Genomic DNA, 23,647 nt, shown 5'->3' with positions numbered 1-23,647 from the left:
CACAAAAACAAGCTTACAAGCAGGGAAAGTGAGCCAGGAGGGCAGCGGAGAGAACCCACTGGAACTCAGGCATCTACACAGTGATCCTCCAGGCCAAGGGCAGTGCAAAGTGTCTGCACAGTTCCTAGGGAAAGAGAGTGTGAACCAAGAATTTCGTAACAAAGACCACAATCAAACGTTCTCAGGCACAGAAAATTCAGCCAATGAAGAAATAAGGCAAAATGAACCATTCGAGGTTAGCAAAACCATGGAAGAGAACTGGCGATGAACACTGGCTCTATTTAAACTAGAATTAAAGTTCATCAGCTGTGGGAGCGATTGGTGATTACAGGAAAAGAACATGTATTTATAACCCTTGAAATTAAAAATCCTAGCGCTGCATCTATAACAAACGGAGGGAGAAAATATACAGAGAGTAAGTGTGCATTTGTTCGTCTGTCACAGGAAACTACCGAACGTGGTTTCAAAAACGAGTAACATCGTCAAGCTCTTTGGAATCTTTTTTCTTAGTTTTTAAGCTCTCATACATTTTCCTGTGGCGAACACCCATCTCTCCCGCGTTCAGCACCGACTCCTGCTTCACTCCAGTTTCCCCTTTTGTTAAATCCAACAAAGGCAAATGCACAGCCGGGACCCCATGTTTGCAGAACTACTCCCGTCCATCCAACCGATTCATCTTTACGTGAACATAAAAGCAGAGCTTGGAACGGTGTTCACAAATGTTTAAAGGTTTTCACTGGGCGATGAGATTTTCGTTTTTTCATTATTTTTTGTTTGTTGTGATTTCCTCTGTACTTTATTACTACTTAAAAAATTCGTCAAGCTCATACAAGCACCAACTTTGCAAAAGTAAGCAGGTCACAGCTCTTTTTAAACTGAGGAATTAAAATACTTAAGGAGCCACTTCATATTCACTTGGAGCTCTCAGGAAACAAGAAAACAAAATAAGCCACTGAAAACAGAAGATGCAGATGGAGTTTTTGCAACACGGAAAAGAGACTCACTGTGACAGCTGCCACTCTTCGGGGCTGGGTCACTCCCACGACTCTTCCTTCGGCCGTCCAGCCAGCTTCTGCAAGGTACTGCAGAAAAAAGCACACCTAAGTTTGCACGCGACACCACTTCTCCAGAACCCACTTCCCCCAAGGTAACCTCGTCTTGTGTCAAAATCGCCGACAAAGTTAGTAACAGAGGGTTCTGATCCCAGCAGACATTTTGGAAATTATTTCGCAAATGAGGGATCTGAGGCTTGGAAGTGTTAGGTAATTTGCCTGCGTTCACATCAGAGCTAATAATCAGAAGAACCAAGGCACATGGTCAACATTCTGACGCTCCGGTCTTACTAATTTCCAGGTGCCAGTGCTGCCTGGAGGAATAAACAGCTATCCGTGGGTCACACAGAACGCTGCTGAATCCACAGAACAAAGAATTTTAAAGTACACGCCGAGCCAACTCAATGTAAATATCAACCATACAAAACATCTTAGTCAGATTAAATAAAAATAACTGGGTTTTGTCCGTGTACATACGCCATTACATCAGTACACAAAAAATTTGATTATGTGTATTTATCTGATTTATTTACATATTTATTTGCTTTATGTATTCATTTGTTGTATATTTATTTTATCGTTTACATTTTTAAAGCCTAAAGTGGATAACAGTGGTTATCAGTTATATATTTTTATAACGTCTACATTGTTTCACCAGGAGTACGTATTCTACAGTAGGAAAAAAAGAACAAAAATGCCACTACATAAAAACGTACCTGCTCACTTGTTCAAAAGAAATAAGGGAAGGAACTAGAGAGAATGCCGGTCTACGAAGGATTGGCAGGAAAAAGGGAGAAATAGAAACAGGGCAGCAGGGGACGAAGAGGGAGTGACAATGTTCTGAGTAGATGATTTTGTGGAGCTCTGACTCTTAGAGCCAGTCATGTTTCACGTGGTCTTCAAGTACCCAAAAAATAAACAAACTGACCGGGATGTAAGTGAAGGGAAATCAGAAGGAAATACAAACGCTGACACATGGCCCTTTCTGTAGTACAAATGAATAACGTGATCACAACGAAGCCAGTGGAAAAGACCTGACCTAAGTAACTGGAGAACAATGTCTGGACTGGATGCTGTAAAGCCAAAGACAAAGAGAACTGTGATCCAGTTAGCAAATGTTAGTAAATAAGCAAATGGGCATATGGGTTAGCAATTCTAAAAGTGCTTTATGTTTATACTAGAATCTAACACATAAGTTAACATACTGTAAACAATGAGGTCTGAGTTTCTCCCTGTTGGAGAAAAGTTACAAATCAAGAAAGGCTAAAATGAGCCCTGTGGTGTGGGACTGGAATCAGAAGTATCGGCATAAGTTCAAGGTTTTTAATACATATACAGATTGACATAGATATACAGATGCTCTTATATGTGGGGATTGGTAGTCACATAAAGATTCCTAAATCTACCCACTGAAGACTCACAGCAATGTCACCTCAGTAGCAATGGGCACCCTAGCACCCAAATCTTGATTTCTAAACACCATTCTCCAATAAAGGAACCAGGGCTCCTTGCAGAGTGTTGGATTCCAGGTCTAGTGCAGGGAAAACCTTAGACAAGCCTGGAACATCCTATGGTACTAGAAGGTAAGGAAAGGTTCAAAAAAAAAGGACGGAGGCTTTTAGAAAGAACACAGGGCCTAAGTAAAGGAGCTCCTAATGATCAAACTAACAAACTAAAAAGGATAGCACGGGGTTTTAACCCACAGAACAAAATATAGAGCCATGAATCCACATTGATGTACATAAATAATTGAATAAATAAATACATGAGCGAGAAAAGACAGTTCTTCCTTACAGAAGATTCCATTTAATGAAGGAAAAAAAAGAGAAAAGAGAAAAGTATTAAGCAAACACCTGAGTAACTGCTGCAGACAAGATCCACTGAGGGAGGGGCATCTGGGTGGCCCAGTCAGTTAAATGTTTGATTTCAGTTCAGGTCACACATGGTCCTGCAGTTCATGAGTTCGAGCCCTGCATCGGGCTCCTCGCACTGACAGTGTGGAGCTGGCTTGGGATTCTCTCTCTCTCTCTGCCCCTCTCCTGCTTGTGCGCTCTCTCGCTCTCTCTCTCTCTCTCTCTCTCAAAGTAAATTAATTAATTAAAAGAAAAAAACAAAAGATCCACTGAGGGATGCTAACGTTAGGAGGCAAATCCTGAAGGGAAGGGGAGTATCTGCACTCTAAAAATATCTCCCCCCAAGGATATTTACCAACTACAAAGGGAAAGACAGTAACTTTATACGAAAACCCTGGCACCTTAACCAAGATGAACCTCGCCAGTGATCAGACATTAGCATCTCAAACCCCGTGATACGACGCACTGAGAAGTATACAGCAATTCTGTGGTATTCTTTCCCAAAATGCATCAATGCATCAGCCCATTCTAATCATGGGAAAACATCATGCAAATCCAAACTGACAGGGATTCCAGAAAATAAATGCTCAGTACTCTTCAAAAATGTCAAGGTCACGAAAGATGAGAAAGAGACTCCAGGCTAGGACACTGTGCCAGCCTAGAGAAGACTAGGCAGAAATAACAACTAACTGCAACATGGGGTCCTGGATCTTGGAACTGGAAAAGGACACTGGTGAGAACACTGAAGAGACTGGGTACGATCTCCAGCCCAGCTGTTGCACCATACCAACAGTGATGTCCCGCTTTTGATTACTGTACTAGGGGAGGTGGGGTGAGAGGTTTAAGGGAATTCTGCATTGTTTTTGCAACTGTTCCATTCGTCCAGAATTATCTGGAAATAACAGTTTTAAAAAAAAATGACTAAGGAACAACATGTTTTAGATAATGTAGGTTTTTTGCTATAAAAACTGTCAAGTTTCTCTCTCTTGTATTAAACATTAAATACATACACAAGACACTACCAACCACACCAAACAACACAAACGCAAAACCAGAGCCACAAGAAACAATAGTTACAGGGCACCTGGGTGGCTGGAGCATCTGACTCTTGATTTTGGCTCAGGTCATGATCCCAGAGTCATGGGATCAAGTCCTGCGTCGGGCTTCTCACTGGGTGTGAAGCCTGCTTGAGATTTTCCCTCCCTCCCTGCCCCCCCATCTCTCTCTCTCTCTCTCTCTCTCTCTCTCTCTCTCTCCCCCTCTGCCACTCTCCCCTGCATGCTCTAAAATAAAGAAAAAAAAAAAAAAACTTAAGAAAAAAAATGAAATAATAGCCAAGATTCAAGGACTACATTATTAAGTGCCAGAACCGTGCTGAGCACCTTGCACACACAAGCCCATTTAATCCTTGCAACAAATCCTATAAGGAAGGTTAACAGCATCATCAACAATTTAGAGATAAGCAAACAAAGAGATCACATAACTTGTCCCGGGACAGATTAAAAATCTAAGCCCTGGAATTTAAGCTCTGCAAACCACAGCCCTGTCACAAAACTGGGACACAATTCTCCCATCCAAAATAAAACATACATAACTGTAGTCAATCTCTTAATAACAGTGGTAAGCGAAAGAAAAAGAATTTCCGTAATAACAAACAACCTGTCCACGAAGCCAGTCTCCTCAATACACCTGTGATTCAGACTTCTGCATGCTAATGACCACTGACAGATGGAAATGAAAAGCTGCTGCGAAAGCAGGTATAGTGTTGCTATCAAAAGGCAGTGTTATGTCACGCTGAATTCCATCTCCGCTCTTTTTAAGGGTCACCAAATCCGGTCCTCTTGTTAAGGAGTGGGATTAGGAAGCACTCCGTCAAAAACAGCACTAATAAAAATTGTAGTAAGGAAGCTTGTTTGCATAATCCATTGTTTTGACAGAGCTCTGGGAAAAAAATATCATCTGGGTTCTACATATAGTTTGTGAAATTTCAAAACTGGTGTTTGGTGCTTCAGCATGCAGTACTTTTCCAAGGAAAGATATTATATAAATCCAGCAAGACGGTTTGCTAAGAAAACCTGCTCCATATTCTTGCCATGACCTTCAGCTCCTCACTCAGCCTGTCCAATTTTCCCAGGCCATAATAAGAAGTTGTGGTAATCTCGGAGAAGAGAAACTCCGTGGTGAGGAAAGGGAGATGATCCGTCCACACGAGGGGTAGCAGATATTCGGACCAATACTATAATCATCTATCACAATGACCTAGCCAATTTCACCAGCAAAGCTTAGGAGACTCACGCTTTACCATTTATTCTTTTGTGCTTTTTTCAACCGTGTGCCAGAAGAATGCATTAAAAAAACACAGTGCAGGGGCGCCTGGGTGGCGCAGTCGGTTAAGCGTCCGACTTCAGCCAGGTCACGATCTCGCGGTCCGGGAGTTCGAGCCCCGCGTCGGGCTCTGGGCTGATGGCTCAGAGCCTGGAGCCTGTTTCCGATTCTGTGTCTCCCTCTCTCTCTGCCCCTCCCCCGTTCATGCTCTCTCTCTGTCCCAAAAATAAATAAATGTTGAAAAAAAAAAAAAAATTTAAAAAAAACACAGTGCCTGTAAGAAAATACAGTTCCTTAAAAGTAATTAAATTCAAATGTACGTGCCCTTGGATCCATTACCTCCATAACTCCTCTATTTCTTCTGTAAGTATACCCATATGCGTACAAAATGATACATATGAAAATTGACTCACTTCATCACTGCGATAATACAAAACTGGAAACAACCTAAATGCCTCTCAACTGGGAACTGGTAAAATAAATTATGGAGAATCTATGCAACCGAAAAATGACACATTAAGTGGAAAAAAGGACCAGGTATATTAAAGCATGGACACGTGCCACCATTTGTGCTTTAAAAAGAGGTACACGCACACTTTTCTGTAAACGCAGTAAGAAAATCTCTATCTGCGAAACTACCAACATCTGTTGTATCTGTATAAAGGAAATGAGTATCAGAAGATAGGGCAAAAGAGAAATCCTTTCTTTTGATGTTCTTCCATGCCTTTGAATTTTAAACGATGTGAACCTATTAAATATTCCTCCAAAATTAAAAACATGAAAATAAAGTAAACGTTACAATACACCTTAAAATTTAGAACAAATTACCTTCGTTCGCTGCCACACTGCCCAGGCTGGATCCCCAGACCCCGCTCTCTGGCCTCCAGGCCACTCTTTCCCTGGACTCGCCGCTCAGCAGGCCCTCTCTGTTACCTGGCAGCTAAGCCTTGCTGGGGGAAATGACCAGATCGTTGTGCTGTACTGTACTATGGATCCAAATATCTGCCACCCACCTGATAGGAGGATTACATATACAGCCACCCTACTGCTATCGGGCCTGGCCGTGAAACTTGCTTTCTCCAAAGCAACGTGAGGAGTGCCACAACCAGTCACGAGTCCTGAAACCTGAGCCATCTCACAATTCCGCCGTCTACCGTGAAGACTCCCAAGGCCCAGACAAGAACTGGGCCAGCATCCTAGGTCCCACTGACCATGTGGAGCAGCCATCTTGGGTCATCGACCCAAGACCACACGGCGTAAAGAAGAAATACACCTTTGGGTTCTCAAGCCACCGAGATTTTCAGGTTCTTTGTTAACATAACACAGTTAGGTTGAGATGACTAAATAAGCATACAGACTGACTCCGAAACAAACTGAGACCACCTCAACTCACATGGCCCATCTTTCACCCTTGCCCCCTCCTCCACATCACTGCTAATGCCCTCATCTGTAACATGAAGGTAATAATAACAGTACCTGCCTGGCAGGGTCACTGGGAATTAAACAGAGTAACGTGTGCAAAGTGACCACTTTATGTGGCACTTGGTTACTACTCATTACTTGTTTCATGATGACGATGGCTGGGATTATCACGACTCTCTGGTAGTCTCTTGGTAACTTGGCGTGGCCCTTCTCCCGTGGCTCTCTGCAGGAAGCAAGTAATTTGCTAAGGGCTTGATACCACGTGCACCTGTCTTCCTTGCAGCTCGCCATGTGCCCTGCCGTCCTTCCTCTACTGCTGTCCGTTCCCTTCCGCCTGTCTTTCCCGGGCTACACATTAATCACCGGGGGACCTTTTAAGAAATACCTACGTCTGGGTCACATCCTAAACCCATTATTGGGTCGGGTAAAGGAAGTTGTATTATCTCTTTATACAAGTTCAAAAATCGGCAGAACAGGGGCGCCTGGGTGGCTCAGTCGGTTAAGCGGCCGACTTTGGCTCAGGGCATGATCTCGCAGTTTGTGAGTTTGTGCCCCACGTCGGACTCTGTCCTGACAGCTCGGAGCCTGGAGGCTGCTTCAGATTCTGTGTCTCCTCCCCTCCCCCACTTGCGCTCTGCCTCTCTCTATCAAAAATACATAATTTTTTTTAATTTAAAAAAAAAAAAAAATAGGCAGAACAAATCTGTGGTATGAGAAGCCAGAATAAGAAATACCCTTGTGTTGCGGGAACAGGAGGAGAGGCCAGGAGACCAGAAGGGGACACAAGGGGACTTCTGGGGCTCTGGTAATAGTGTCCTGCTTCTTGAGCTGGGTGCTGGTAACACAGGTGTATTCACTTGTGAAAATTTATCAAGCTGTACAATTATGACATTAGAACTTCTCAACATGCGTTTTATACTTCAATAAAAATCTACATTAAAAAGGAAAGAAAGACCTGCAACGACCCCCGTCCCTGACCACTTACTTACACATCACTCTTCACCCTCATAAGACATACTTTGATCCCACCCTAACTGTGAACTCTTGCTGAGTCCCAAACACTTCTCACACCCCAGCAGCCCTGAGCACAATATTCCCTGGAGGAGAACGTCTTCCCACCAGCTGCCATGGGTGTTCACTGTCTACTCTAAATGCCATTTCTCTTACAAGGCCTTTCCCGATCCTTCCGTCAACTTGTGTCCACGCTAGATAGGGCTTTGCCCTGCGCGGGGGGTTCCTTCCACTCCCACAGCGGGTATTTCTTTAGTCGCCCATTTTTATTTACAACTATAGCAGTATTCCTTTTACTTTCCTCTTCCCCTGTAACTATTCGAAGGCCAAAACTGCACATTACACCTCTTTGAAGGAGCCCCCACCGTTCCTTTCAGAGTATGGCTATTCAATCGTTACTGTGGAATTATATTAAATCCACGACGAGTGTTACTTTGACACTAATCAAAGGAACCACAAGAGCCAGAAGTTGAATAAAAAACATCCAGTTGGGTTGATATTTTCTCTCTGATGGCAGATCTTAAAAATGCAAATTATAGTAAAGAGAGTTCTCAAGTTACAAAACCCTTCCAGTCAAATATAAGTGCAAAGACACGTCGAAGCGTATACTCACTTGTGGGATCTGTGTGCTCTTTCCACATCCCGTCTCTCCGACAATCACCACTGTCTGATAGTTTTCGACCAAGTATAATATATGATTCCGAAGCTGAAAAATACAACCCTACGTTGTAAAAAGCCATACATTTCCTCAAAAGAACGAAACAAAGACTTTTAAACATTATGAAATGAGCTGTCGGCCAAAGGCAAGTCAATTTTAAAAAGAACTATCCAAATGTATTTCCAACTCGCAGACATACTGTTGGTGTCTATATAAGCTGAACCAAGTGCAATTGAGAGCAATAACTCACCAAAATATACAATGTACCTAACCTTTAATTCAACACGGTCACTTCCAAAGAGTTTAATTGCAGACGTACTAATACATGTGAACAAAGAAGTGCACATACAGCACACTCACCGAAGGGTTGTTTATAACAGCCAAAACTTCAAACAGTCTAAATGTTCACTAACAGGGTTAAGTCAGTTACGATACACTCCAATAACGGAATACACATGGTTGTTAAAAAGAACGAATGTCTATTTGCACTGATAACCAATGGTCAACAAGGTATGTTAAGAGAGGAAAGCAAGACACAGAACCGTGTAAATAATACACTACCATTTATGCTTTTAAAGAAAGGGTAAATACATATATGCTTATGTACAAGCTCTCTTTGGGAGAAACAAAACAAAACAAAACAAGAAACTGGTCATTGTAATGTCTCCAGGAGTGGAAGAGGGTGGCCAGGGAGGGGCAAGGATGTGAAGGAGACCTTTACACTTTGTACAATTATGTATTATCTAATTACAAATTCTTCCATTTATTAACTGGGGGGAAAAAAGAAAGAAAGAAAAAAGAATACGCTTTCACCTCTACCTCTATATCTGAGTTCATACTACAGCACCTGTAGGTTGCATCTAGATTTCAAGTGAGCCTTCCTTTACCCATTTAGTGTGAGCAGAAATACTGGTGCCCCTGAAAACTCAGATCATTTCCACATCCTATCTACTTAGCTTCAGGATATATTTTTGTACCCGCATTTGTTTACAGATGCACCTGATATTCCGGAGAGTCATGAAAGTATTCCCTAACTACCTGGTTTGGAATGAAGTAAGCCCTGCCAAGTTCCCGCACTCTGACCACCGCTCAACCCATCTGATTCTGCACCAATAATGTGGTGAGGACTGGGAGAGCAGAAAGGCTGCCTAACTGACCCAGTAAGGTACTGGCTTGTTTGGGGTTTTTGAATTTGGCATATGGAGTCTAAGCATGTAGTTCTCACATCTTATTGTGAAAAACCTCTTAGGATATTTGTTAAAAAATGAAGATTCCTAAGGTGCCTGGGTGGCTCAGTCGGTTAAGCATCCGACTCTTGATTTCAGCCCAGGTCACCATCTCACGGTTCGTGAGTTTGAGCCCTGTGTCGGGCTCTGCGGTGTTCGCATAGAGCTTGCCTGAGATTCTCTCTCCCTCTCTCTCTGCCCCTCCCCCCCCCTCTCTCTCTCAAAATAAGTAACACTTAAACAAAGTAAAAATGAAGATTCCCAGCCCTACCCTCAGGGTTTGATTCAGCAGGTTTAGGACAGAGCCCAGGAATCGGCATAGCTCAAGCCCCCAAAGGAGAGCCTGCTGCAGGTGACCTATACTGACTAGCCTACACGCTGGACTTTGTGCTTTCTTTTGTTTTGGGTAAGGGAAGGTGAGAGGTTTGGGATCTTTGCAGGTACTCTGTAAATGGAAAATCCATCCAGTTGATGGGTGAATGGATAAATGGACGGATGGTCAAGGAAAACTTGAAAGACAATCTGAATACAGACAGAAACAGACAAGGCATTCCAGGAAAGGGAAATAACATAAGCAAAGGAAAGAAAACAGAAACAAGCAAATAGTACCAACTCTATTCAAGGGGCACCAACAAAAGCCCACGAAAAGCTCTGGGAATGGTTTGGAAATGATTACAAGAAGGGTGGTCCGGGCTTCCCTGTGAAAGGCCGTGCATGCAGAGCGAGAGTCTGGACTTTCCCGGGGGGCGCTGGATGGGCTGTCAGTGCTGTGAGAAAACCAGGCAGCACCACACGAGACTGGGCACAGAAAAACAGAAGGCAATTAATTCATACGTCACATCCTAAATACGAAGGACTGCGAATGGAGAAGTCCAGTGGGTGACAACAGAGACAGAAATGACAAAATTTCCAATTTGGAGACAGAGAATGACACTACCACCCAGAGGCCCAAGCAGGGAAATCCAAGGGCTGGTGAGGAGGGGGGGACTGAGCTTCAAGAGGCGGCTATTGAGGGAGTAAGAGGAAACCTCTCATAGCGGCGTCAGGGCCCTAATGGGAACACCAGCCGACAGGAGGCAGTCGAGGAGCAGGCAGCCTTGTAACGTCATCAGGGGAAAGGGAGTGACTTTAAATTTATTGCCCCTTTCGTTTCAGTTTGTTTTTAAATCTACTTTTAGTTAATGGCGCAGGGGTTGGTGAATGAGTTAACTTTTACCCTTTTTGTCTACATTTATCTTTAACTAATCTCAAGAGATCCAAAATGTGCTTAAATTTAAATTGTTTTGCTTATCAATAACTTATATCCCTCTTCTTACCATTTTAATTTCCGTCAACGTATGTTAAATCTTGATGGCTTTTTCCCACTGTTTCATTTATCATATCTTGTAAGTTCAGTTGGAGAATGAAGAACAGTCCAGAAAAGGCCAAAATTCAATACTTGGTAAACAGTAATTATCTGTGTACTCGAACGTTTACTGTATGTCAGGTACCCAGCTAAAGGCTCGATGTGGATTAGCTCGTCTGGGCCCCCTATGGCTCCTCTGAGGTAGGTGACATCAGTCCCATGTCACAGATAACAAAACAGAAGCTCAGATGGTCAAGCAAGATCGCACAGCACACAAGCGATGAAGCTTGGGTTTGAACTCTGAAGTCGAGCTCCAGAGTCTCGATACTTCACCGCAGTTCAGGCTGTCCCTTACCACTGAGGCAGCAACAGTGAACCTATAAGCTTATCTCCTGAGGGGCAAACCTGTTTACGTTCACACGTACTGGATGAGGCTAATCACCTGAGGGAGAAATCCAGAAACATCAGTACACGAGTGACTAAAATGTTTGGGGCCACATAAAGCTCTAACCAAGGTGACTTGGCTAAAGAAGTATTCTGCTTCAAATCCACTTGGAGAAAGCACGAATTAATAGAAGAGGAATCATTAGCACAGTCTATACAGAGGGACTCCCTTAGCAGAAGAACTTGGCAGCCTTCCCCCAGCACTGTCCAAGCGAAAGAGAGACAATCACGGGTGCTGGTGGCCACACCTACTTGGGTCATTCCAGAGGCACCTCGTGAGGCAGGGAGAGCTCGTCACCCTTGATGGGGGGCTATATGAAAGAAACATTCTTCAGCTATATCTAAATGGCCTTTGGCCCTGCACTCACTTCGCGATTACAATTTGGCTTCCCATGTGGTCTTGGCAACAGGGAGAAAGTGTGTCCATGAACCGTGTCTGTCCATACTGAAGAACTATGGCTATAAATGAACATATTCTGAATTCTAGTTTATGCTCTGGCCTCTTGAGATAAATATGTCCACTTCATGAGACCAATAAAGTGTCTAGATGTGCACACAGCCCATAACAACCACCCACATCCCGTCACTGGGTCAGTTGGAGTTGACCTCTTCCACCGAAACAACCTCACATTCCCAACTAGTCTTGTTTAAAATTTGCCTTTAAAAATAAAGCTAAGGGGCGCCCGGGTGGCTCAGTTGGTTGAGCATCCGACTGGCTGAGGTTATGATCTCGCGGTTCGTGAGTTTGAGCCCCACGTCGAGCTCTGTGCTGACAGCTTGGAGCCTGGAGTCTCCTTCGGATTCTGTGTCTCCCTCCCTCTCTACCTCTAACCCACTTGCATTCTGTCTATGTCTCTCTCAACAATAAATAAACATTAAAAAAAAATGTTTTAATGAAGCTAAAACTGGCCATACGTTGGTTAATTTGTTGAAGCTGGAGGCATAGAAGTTCGTTGTCTATTTTCTCTACTCTTCTTTATATTTTAATTTGTCCACAACTGAAAGCAAAGTTTTTCAATACATAAGATTTAACTAAAAAAACCCTTAAGGACTTTCAAGATTGATATGGTTAACTAACACACACATATTTTGAAAAGCTAATCCCCTTACATAAGGGTAGCTCTGAGCTCACTGTGTTCTGAAGAATCTTTTTTTTAAATTTTTTTTTTAATGTTTACTCATTTTTGAGAGACAGAGCGCATGAGTGGGGAAGGGGCAGAGGGAGAAGGAGACACAGAATCCGAAGCAGGCTCCAGGCTCCAAGCTGTCAGCACAGAGCCCGATGCGGGGCTTGAACTCACGAACCGTGAGATCATGACCTGAGCCGAAGTCGGACGCTCAACTGACTGAGCCACCCAGGCGCCCCTCTAAAGAATCAGTAAGAGTCGCCCCTCTAAAGAATCATTAAGAGTCCACTTCAGTACCAAGTACGGAGCCACTGCACGCTGCTTTGGACCAACAGACTGCGCATTCTTATTCAGTGTACCTTGAACACCGGCAGCTTCTGCCTCTGCTGCTCTATGGAAAGGGCAGCGTAAGGATTGTAAACAACGGTTGTTGCAGAATTTTCGGCTAGACTCTGTCTCTCTTCAGAGATGCTGACGCCGGGTCCCTCTGTACCTGCAACAGAAATGCTTTTTTCAGATGCTCTGATGCAACCAACGAACAGAAAAATGTGCAGACGTTGCAAATTCAAAGACGAAGGTAAACAACACCAGCAATGCGCTTTATCTCAAACTACTAAAAGAGAATCAACTTTAACTTGAGGAAAGCATCTAGGAAAGGACCTAGGAAAATACAAAAATCTTCCCTAAAAGCGTCAAGAACAGAGATGAGAGTCCCACTGGGCTCCAAACTGGCCACACGTAACTGTATGTCACAGAGGACAATATGCTTTCAGGCCCGGCCTCCACATATTACTACTAATTACTGAAAGTGACAGAAACCCAATGGGAATTGGCAGAGGCGAAGGAGGGGCGGCACTACCGCAGGACTCCAGCAGCAAGGCCTGGGGACGCCAGGGACCGGGTACTCCAAAGCTGCGCTGGCTTTCTTTCTCTCATCTCAGAGCCTCTCAATCAGCTCCTTTCTGTCGCTAAGTTTGGCTTCTTGTAGCAGCTGGAATCAAGGCTGCTGACAGGGCCAGAGCTCAGGCTCACCCGTTCGCTCACCCGACAAGGACAGGAGGGCAAGAGATACCGCAGCGAACACTACACAGGCAGGCCCTCCCCTCTGCAGCTTGCTTGCTTCTTTTATTCTGCCTCCCAAGAGAATGTAACTTAGTGCATGAAGTGGTTCTAAGTGCTAAGGAGAAAATAAAAGACTAGGTAAGGGGGATCAGGAGTCCCAGGTGTGTGTGGTCTGGAGGGTGGGGAGCCTCTCCTCCCAGGTCAGGTCCAAAGCCCAGCCTGATCCGGTCAACCATGGCCAGTGGAGCGGGATGCGCTAGACGGCAGCCCCCATTGTGAATCACAGAACCGGGATGGCTGGGTGCAAAGCGCTGTTCCAAGAAACCACTGTGCTCAGCAGATTAAACAACAGCTTCCCACGACAGCTGCTTGGTAAGAACAATGACAAACTGGTGCTCAGGATAGTGAAGAGTAGGGAAGCCATATCCCACCATGAAACACTGTTCAAGGTACCGTGGATTTTAGCCTGAGAAGGAAAATGCCTTACAAGGAACATGGGTCCAATTTTTATGATCAGCTTCCGTAACTGTTCACGGGGATTCATTTGTGTAGCCCTCGAACAGAAACTGGAAGTGGTAAGTGACACATAACGCGACGTAAGGAAGCAATTTTCAAAAGCTAGAGCTGGTCAGCACTGGGGTGCAATGTCTTTGGGAGTCATAAAAACCCTCCCTGGAAGTTCAATGACGTGCCCCACTGCCTTCTGTTGGGGGGGGCGCTACAGAGATGCTTATCCAAAACTATCATCCCCCAGGCCTTCTGAACTCATGGAGAAGATAATGCTATGTGGAAACACAGGGGCTTTGTGACAAGCACATTTAGCCACCGATTTATTTTTACATTTTTTGGAGGTCCCATATCCCTTCGACAATCTAGAAAAGGCTATGGACTCTCCTGAAAAATACACCAGAATGTAATTGGTCAGGAGACGAAATGCTCGTGGTCCATAAACCCCCTAGAGCTAAGTTTAGAATCATTGCCACAGATCTTTAATCCCTTTTCCATTTATTTCGAGGAACACAGTTGTGTTCCAGAGGTCCAAGATTGCCAACAATCGGGTAAGTGGGGCACTGCTGTATTCTTTTTTGCCAAAACGCTGACCTTCCTTTCAACAAGATAAAAGATAGAAAAGGACCTGGAACAAAGCCTGGGCTCAAAGAAGCAGGTTTCCTTTCCTTTTGTCTCTTATTACCGCTACCTCTTAATAACTTCTTGTAGACTTTACCCACGAAAAATCTGCAAAGAATACCTTAGCCTCACCAGCTCTGTTTTTGTCGCAAATTCCCTCGTTTTCAGAACACATTTAAAACTTTTACAGCATGTCTAGAACATGCTAGCATTGCTCCCGCAAGGTCACTTCCTTCCCCCCCCCACCAGGGTCCAATCCACCCAGGTATCTTCACTACCCCACCCCTCCCTGTCTCTAACGTACATCCAAGTATATTGTTATGAGATGTTTTACAAGAGCTACTGCCAATCAATAAGGAACATGTCTCCTCCTGACAAAAGACTTCATTCAGGAGAGTCTGGGTGGCTCAGCTGGTTAAACACCTGGCTCTTGATTTTTGGCTCAGGTCATGATCTCAGAGTTTCGGGAGCCTGAGCTCGGCGTTGGGTTCTGCATACTGACCTCGTGGAGCCTGCCTGGGATTCTCCCTCTCTCTCTGCCCCTCCCTGGCTGGAGTTCTGTCTCTCTCAAAATAAATAAACTTAAAAAAAAAAAAAAAAAAAGAAAGAAAGAAAGACTTCATTTGACCAAATCAGAACTGCTTCCTTCTATGTAAATTCCACCTCCCATTCTGACCGCCTATGGCTGCCTTTCCCTTGGGAGCATTCTCTTTACTTACAAGAGTACACGTCTGTAATCCTGCAAACCACAAATGCCTTCATTTCTCCATCTACAAAACAAGGATGACAACAGCACCCACACCCTCCCATCTGGCATTCCCTCTAAACCAGTTTTTTAATTTGAGTGGTGCCCAATTAGTGGCTTATGGAAAGCATGTAGTGGGTCACGACCAGCATTTTTTTTTCTTAATTTTTTTTTTTTAATGTTTATTTATTTTTGAGAGAGACAGAGACAGAATGTGCGTGGGTTAGGGGCAGAGAGGGAGGGAGACACAGAATCCAAAGCAGGCTCCAGGCTCCGAGCTGTCAGCACAGAACCCGACACGGGGCTCGAACTCAAGAGCTGTGAGATCATGACCTGAGCCGAAGTCAGTCACTCAACCGACCGAGCCACCCAGGTGTCCCAGCATTTTTTTCCAATACGAACTAGAAATAGAATACCATCATCTCCTGCCTCGACCCAAAATATAACCTATCCTATCACAACATCATCTTGCTACTCAATTATCTTGGTTTTTAGGACATGCTTGAGGCACACATCTCACTTTGCCTTGTTCATGCTGCGCCCTTTGCCCAGCTCTGTACTCCTACCTCTCCATGAAATAAACCTTATTCGTGCTTCAATGTTCACCTCAAAAATGTCACTATCTTTATGAAGTACTTCCTATCCACACAATCTTTCCCTCTCTTCTATACTTTTATGTAATTACAATACTTAATGTGTATCTAGTGCTAAAAGCTTTACATGTATTCTCATTTAATCCTCAAAAGAATCCTTTGGTAGGTGTTATGCCCAATTTACAGATGAGGATCACTGAGACTCAGAGCACTTAAGTGACTTTGCCAAATCACCAGTTTAGTATATGGCAGTCAAGGATAGCTCTACAGACTGACTTGTGGAGACTATCTTCCTTACCATCACCTTTTTCTGCCTCATTTTAATATCTCTCCTAGAGGCGCCTGGGTGGCTCAGCCGAATGAGCATCCGACTCTTGATTTCAGCTCAGGTCATAATCTCACAGTTAGTGAGTTCAAGCCCTGCATCGGGCTCTGCGCTGACAGCGTGGAGACTACTTGGGATTCTCTCTCTCCCTCTCTCTCTGCCCCTCCCCCCCCTCAAAAAATAAACAAACTAATAAAAAAAAATTAAAGGATACCCAACTTCATATTCTAACTGAGAGAAAAAGAATAAATCTTGAGAGAGAGCAGCAGCCTGGTCACCTGTCTCCTGACCACAAGGTTAGGTGTTCAATAAGTATACCCTCAACAAATGAGCTAAATAACAGAATACTTAGAAAACCACATGTTTTTTAGCCAAAATAGTATCCTGTTCTGATTTTCAACATTTCATTCAGGCCTTTATCATACTTGACACTTTGACCTGTTAATAAAGGCTTGAATAAATAAAATGCAGGCTATCTCATTACCTAATGAGATCTAATTTCTGGCTACAAATAAAATTCATGATGGATAACTGGCTGACGATTTTAAATACTGAATAAAACTGTCGCTAAGTGACAAACTACATATTTTTTTAAAAAGAATTAACACATCCCTTGCTTGGGCTTCTCTCCTACATCACTTATATGCAAGGTTAGAATTCCATCTAACTCTGTTCTCATTTCATTTTTTGCTGCAATCTACTTTGCACACCCGGACATGCAGAGGTGCAAGTGGTGGAAAAAAACAAACTGGTAATTGTTCAGAAACTTTTGCTTTTTACAAGAAATTGATGGAAGGGGAGGAACTAATGTATCTAGCAGGATCTGGCAAGTACACATTCTATAAAATCCTGATTAATGAAGAAATTAAACCAAATCAGGCCAAGCATTTTGTGACTAAGATTCGTGTTTGCCTGCAAGAGAGAAAGCGGTGGTAGCCAATACGAAGGAGGATGGTCACTTTCTGGTAGCCACTCGGGATGGGCAAGAATTACCCTAAAACAAAACAAGGCTTCTTTCCCTTTTCATGAGGACTTACTCTACGTCAGGCAAGGCGCTGTGCTCATTATTCAATCCCACAGGATAGTTATTATTCTACCCATTTTACAGGTGAAGAGGTCAAGGCGACTCAAAAAATTAAGTGACTTGCCCCAAGGAACTCTGCTACCACAGGGCAGAGCCGAGAAGTCTGACCCCGGCAGCGCGACTCCAAAGCTTGAGCTCCTAAGCCCTGAGCAGCACCGCCCGTCCCGCCCTAGCGTAGCCCCAGGACGGTAACAGGACACGCGTGGGCGCTTCAGCGCTTTTCCAGCGTTGGGCAAGACACGCATCAGGAGCGAGGAAAACGAGGCCCGGGGAAGCTGAGACTCGAACAAGGTGACACAGAGACTTTCTGCCCAGCCTGGGGGCGGACCCCCGAATCCGTCCGGACCACGGTGAGCGCCAGAGCCACAGAACCCACCAGCTCCGCGGCGGCGGTGGCCAGCCCACCGAGGTCAGGCCCGCGAGCAGGTCCGCAGGCCCCAGGACGCCGGCTGCGGGGCCAAGACCAAAGTCAGGCCGCCGCATCGGCCCAGCGTTCCTCCAAGGGCCTTACCGGGTCGCCAGAACTTCACCGGTCCCACGGGCGCAGCCATGCTGGGGTGAAAGGTCACGAGGGAGACTCCACCCCTCCGTTGCGCGTGAGCCCCCGGAGGGGCCGGGGGGCGTGGCCCGCGAGGAGCCTCGGCCCTGGAGGCGCCGGCGGAGTTACGGCCACGCCCCCGTGGTCACCACCACCCCCGAGCCACGTGACCTACAGCGGTTCTCCAAGACCGCCCCGGCCCGCCCCCTGGCCCACGTGACCGGGCCCGCCATATTGAGGGAAAGGATGCCGTTCTCCGTGCTCTTTAGTGTGATGTGAAGATTCTGGATGCCCTGCCCAGGAGCTTGGCGTGGACTGCGTGGCCGCCGTACACCTCCGGAAGGACGAGCTTTGGGAGAAAACCGCCGGCACGAGAGTCTTGCGGCTACCGGCGGCACGCGGTGGGCACGGAGATAATCCATCCCGAATTAGCTGTTACGTGATTATGTTACAAGCCGTCCCAGACCTACTGGGTTTTTTTAAGTTTCCTCCGTATTTTCAAATGAAGGTTCATAGTAACTACCTCGTGAGTTTGCCGGTCTAGTAAATAATTCTTGGGAGCCCACTGTACGCCCAGGTACTGCGGTTTCCGCCCCTTATTTGCAGTTTCTGTCCAAGGCGGTTGGGGAGGGTGAATAGTGAGTGAAAAAAAATGCTCGATAACAGTAGTACTTATTATCAGTGAATAAAGCCATCGGAAATGGTATGGAAATTTTCCGGAGCCTTAAGAGTAATGCTCTTCAGTAATGCTCGAAAAACAGTGGGGGGGAAATGGGTTGAAATGAGAGCCTTAGAAATGGGCAGATAAGTTAGGCTAGGGTACTAACCCAGTACTTCCTCCAATTTGCTCATAGGATTCCAGCGCTGGTTAAAAATACAGATTGTAGGCTTGCCTGGGTGGCTCAGTCGGTTGAGCGTCCGACTTCGGCTCAGGGCATGATCTTCCGGTGTGTGAGTTCGAGCCCCCGCGTCGGGCTCTGTGCTGACAGCTCGGAGCCTGCTTTGGATTCTATGTCTCCCTCTCTCTCTCTCTGCCCCTCCCCTGCTCACACTGTCTCTCTCTATCTCAAAAATAAATAAAACATTAAGAAAAAAATTTTTAAATAAAAATACAGATTGTAGGCCCTGATCCAATCCTGAGTCAGAATCTCAGGGGTATGCCCTGGGAACCTGCATTTTAGGAAACCCCACAGATGATTCTTTCAGTCAACAAGCTTGAAAAGGATCCCGCTAGCCCAAAGAAGAGAAGAAATATTTTATGGGTTGGCAACTAATAGGAAGGGATAGGCCTCAGAATTTATGCATTTTTAGAGCTGTGAAGAAAATTCTGCATTTATGAGAAATGGCAGAGTCATGGAAAGACCAAGAGCTTTGGAGATAGTAGATATGATTTGGAATCCTAATTTTGCCATTTGCTCCAGCCTAGCTGTAATATAATCTAATCATGTAAAATGAGTTATTTAAAGGTTCTGCTAAATGACATAACATGTAAAATACCTAACAGTGTAAGACATAAGCATTCAATGTTGGTTCTCATTAACTCAAATAGAGCAAATCCACCAGGGGGAAAAAATACATCGGAATTTACATACCTATATTCATTTTCCAAATATCCCCTTTGATTTATTTCCACAGTAATAAAGATAGGGTTCAATACATGATAATCTCTCTGCCAAGAACTCTTTATTCATCTTTAAATATACGGGCACCTGGGTGGTTCAGTCGATTGAGCATCAGTCTCTTGGTTTGGATCTCATTGTTTCTGAGTTTGAGCCCTGCATCAGGCTCTGTGCTGACAGTGCAGAGCCTGCCTGGGGTTCTCTCTCTCTCCCTGCCCCTTCCGTCTCTCTCTCTCTCTCTAAATAAACAAACTTTTAAAAAATAAAATAAAAATATACAGGCCAGCTCTAAGAATAAATTCACTGGCTTAAGCCTTTCTCCTCTGGACTCAGAACCAGTGTGTTCACTATTGTGTTAACACTTATTTAGTTGAACTATAATTTGCCTCCACTATTAACATGGAGAGCTTGTCACATTCATACTCATAGCCCAGTAACAAAGCACCTGTTGAATCCTGTACAGGTGAACGCCGTGCTTTATAGTTTTAATTCTTCATGTCATTGATCCTTCCTTCTTTTATTTTCACTAAGGGCCAAAGTATAGAAGGAGGGGTTTATACATGAATACAAGGGAAAATGAAATAAAAGCCACTTTTTATTATTTCTATATTTTAGAAATCACTCTGACTTACATGAAGAAGTCTTCTTATTTACAAAGAGGCAGTAGATTGGCCATTCCCAAATTACTGGATCATCATCTTAAAGCTAGAGGAGACATCTAGCCTAAATTCTTTGTTTTATTGAAGAAAAAAAAACCTTGGCTCTTGGAGATTAAAAGGACTTGGTCAGACCCAATGAGCTAATTTTAGCATCAGAACTGAAACTAGAATTCAGGCTTTCTAATTCCCAAGCCAGTGGTTTTTCACCCACATGGGCCATTTAAAACCATTAGAGCTTAGCTCTCCTAGATGAGAATTAGTTCATCGGCCTCAGAAAGTTCTCAAAGCCCGACTGTCCCTAATGGGTTGTTTTGCTTTCACAAACTTCTTTTAGAGGAAACACCTAAGTAAGAACCTAGATGCTGATGGTGTGGTTTTATTGTCACAAACTAGGAGTGTTTTAATAGACTATCTTATTCTTCTTAACTATTTTCAGAAAGATTGGCCTTAAAATAACTACTCTAAAATTAAAACTTGCTTCTTGAGATGGCATCCAGAATTTAGTTCATTGCCAACAATTCCATGAAAGTTGATCATTTTGTTACATGGTATATTGTGTAACTTGTGAATAATTGCTTTTCCAGAAAGATAATATTCTTCAAAACCACGTGTCATGGATATGTTAAGAAGTTTCTCTGTGCCAGGGCGCCTGGATGGCTCAACCCGTTAAGTATACGACTGTTGATTTTGGCTCAGGTCATGATTCCAGGTCCTAGAATCAATCCCCCAGTTGGGCTGCTCCATGCTTGGCATAGAGCCAGCTAACGATTCTGTTCCTCCCTTCCTCTGTCCCCTTTCCCCCTTCCTGCTTGCGCTCTCTGTCTCTCTCTCCCCTGCTCTCTCAAATAAAAAAATAGTATCTGACTGTGTTTCCATCCCTGAACCAATCACCAGGACCACGGAATATGATGTTCTGAGTGGCTTGAACCTCGGTCATTAGCTCCACCCCAAGTCAGCTGTGGCTGTGGTCAGCTTCACCAGAACCACATGGACTGAGAGTTGGAAGCAGAATGGTTCCTCAGAGGGAAATCTCAGGATGAAATTATCAGAGGTGGATTGAAGGAAGCAAAAATAACAGATGTCCATTACACCATCCATGCATTCGTGTGTTAGAACTCTTGGCTTCTGAGAAAAAGTCCTAACTGCCCTGGGTCTCCTCCCCAAAGCCAGATCAGAAAGAGCTTTGCTCCAGCCCGAAAAGAGGTCGTTCTTTGCAGAATTGCATGATACTGGGATTTCCCCCTGGGTCTCAGTGCAGCCCTCTGCAATTTGTAACTTACGTAAATCTGTCTGGTTTGTTGGCTTGCACACAAATAAACGAGTTCACGCACGTATTAGCATAAGCAAAAGTGTTACTTAGCTCCGAGGATTTGGATACAGAGGTGTGGAGATCCACTAGGAAAGAGATTCAGCTATCAGGGGAGTGACTGTCACATTGGCCTGAGGGACGATGCACATCTGTGCAGTTGGACGCGCTGGGGAAGGCCTCCTTAGACCTACCAGGTGCTTTCAAGGTAGGAAGACCGTATGCTTTATTGTACAAGCTGGGACACTTCTGGGACTGAAAGGGGGTGGGGATCTACAGACATAAACTGGAACTCTGCCAAGCAAACTGGGGCATATTCTCATAGAGTGAATACATTCAATTCACTAAAGCTTTCGGCAACTGCCCTGGTGCGTTCAGTGTCTGGGCACACCTCAAAGTATCTGTCGTGGGGTTTATCATCAGGGCATTATTATCCAAATTCTTCACAGTATCATTTAGAAAAATTTTTTTTGTTTTTATTTTATTTTTGAGAAAGAGAGACAGAGTGTGAGTGGGGGAGTGGCAGAGAGAGTGGGAGACAGAATCCGAAGCAGGCTCCAGGCTGTGAGCTGTCAGCACAGAGCCTGACGCGGGGCTCGAACTCACGGACCGTGAGATCATGACCCGAGCTGAAGTCAGACGCTTAACTGACTTAGCCATCCAGGTGTCCCCACAGTATCATTTTTCTTAAGTTTACTTATTTATTTAAGTAATCTCTATATCCAACGTGGGGCTTGCACTCACGACCCCAAGATCATGAGCCACACATTCTTCTGATGGGACCAGCCAGGTGCCTCCCCCAGTATCATCTTTATAGGAGGGTCCTTGTGAAAAATTCTTACCTTATCTTAGTCGCAAGAGTTATTCCTGAACTCGAATTTAATCTTACGGACGCTGTGAATGGTGGATCTGACCAGGTTTCTCTCTCTGTCTCAGCTATCGAGAAGCTTAAAGGTAAACATGTGGCCTGCCAAAGGGAGTGTGCTGGTCGTTATGGCACGCACATGTAACCTCATTCCAATCCACCCTTGGGCTTCTTCATGTAACTTTTCCTTTACATGATCTGTACCCTAGGTTTTCTTCTGAGTAACCTCAAGTTCCCTTAGTAAAAGATAAATACCCCCCAACCCAACTGCCTACAGGGGTGGGGTGGCCAGCTCTCCAGTTGACTGCTTAAGTTTTTCAAAAGAATGTCGACCCTGCAATCCAATTGGGTTGACCTTAAAATTGTACGGATCTCTAATTTCAAACAAATCAGCAAGGAGAAGATAAGACAACTGAATTTCAACACCGTTTGATGATACCGGGAAATTTTTAAAGTTGTTCAGGTACGATCTTGGTGGTATTGTGGTTTTTAAAAGGGAGCTGTTTTTTGTTTTGATCTTTTAGACGGATATTCTGAAATATTTACAGCCAAATTTGCAGTGGCTAAGTCTGCCATTAGATGAGGAAATAATAATTCTCTTGCAGAAGGGGCAACAAATATTTTGTACCAAAAGTCTGCCCTAGTCACCCTCCCCTCCCCTGGGAACAGGGCCAATAATGGACATTGGAAACAAGGACCCAGCTCACTCTGATGCAGGTGGTCCTCAGACCTCACCCTGACACGCTCTGCCCTGGAATGATCTTTCCACGCTCAAGTGCCAGAAAAGCTTTACTCCAAGAAACCTGGCCATTTTCTTGGGATCCCATATTTCTCTTGTTCTAATTTCTAATCATTGGCAACACCTTCAGAGAATAATGGTTTGGGGTCCGACTCCACAGAAAGAGGACTCTGTGGGCAGATAAGTTTGTCATGGGCCACATACCTGCCCTCCTCTGAGAAAAATCACTGGGATCATCACCTCTCTCAAAACTCTCGAGTCATCCCATGTAAATTTATTTGATCCATCAATTCCCAAACTCAGTTATCATCAGTTATCCCGGTGCACAGCCTTTTTTATGAACGCCTATCAGCAGTTCCTTAGAACACACTGAGTTGAAATTTCAAATGTGCCTACATTTGTTACTCAGGTTAAATTTTAACTCTGAATTCATCAGGGTATTAACTGCATTTCCTAAGGTACACCCTGTAATGCCTCTACGCTCCCTGCAGACAGACAGTGGTACAACCAAGTACCAGACT

General features: G+C 44.4%; 1 protein-coding gene and 1 long non-coding RNA gene across 4 annotated transcripts in view; one reads left to right on the top strand and one right to left on the bottom strand.

The window, feature by feature from the left end:
- DHX35 (DEAH-box helicase 35) overlaps positions 1 to 18,035 on the bottom strand; it is a 66,383-nt gene extending 48,348 nt beyond the window's left edge. For all 3 annotated transcript variants that reach the window (XM_025932264.2, XM_086702190.1, XM_086702191.1), the window contains exons 1-4: positions 17,912 to 18,035; positions 12,823 to 12,956; positions 8,277 to 8,369; positions 1,005 to 1,082 (exon numbers count right to left, since the gene is read on the bottom strand). In XM_025932264.2, the coding sequence (XP_025788049.1) occupies positions 1,005 to 1,082; positions 8,277 to 8,369; positions 12,823 to 12,956; positions 17,912 to 17,951 (345 nt within the window). In that variant the 5' untranslated portion in view covers positions 17,952 to 18,035. The remainder of the gene's footprint in view (positions 1 to 1,004; positions 1,083 to 8,276; positions 8,370 to 12,822; positions 12,957 to 17,911) is intronic.
- Positions 17,567 to 19,602, top strand: LOC147582730 (uncharacterized). The gene is made up of 2 exons (XR_015249463.1): positions 17,567 to 18,515; positions 18,793 to 19,602. It is a non-coding gene; the product is annotated as an uncharacterized LOC147582730 (long non-coding RNA).
- The last annotated feature ends 4,045 nt before the right edge of the window (positions 19,603 to 23,647 follow it).

This window comes from Puma concolor, chromosome A3 (genome assembly GCF_028749965.1).
Source record: "Puma concolor isolate L17-30 chromosome A3, mPumCon1.1.hap2, whole genome shotgun sequence".
Taxonomy (NCBI): domain Eukaryota; kingdom Metazoa; phylum Chordata; class Mammalia; order Carnivora; family Felidae; genus Puma; species Puma concolor.
Note: the sequence above shows the minus strand (reverse complement) of the source record. Positions and strands in the feature narration are given on the sequence as shown.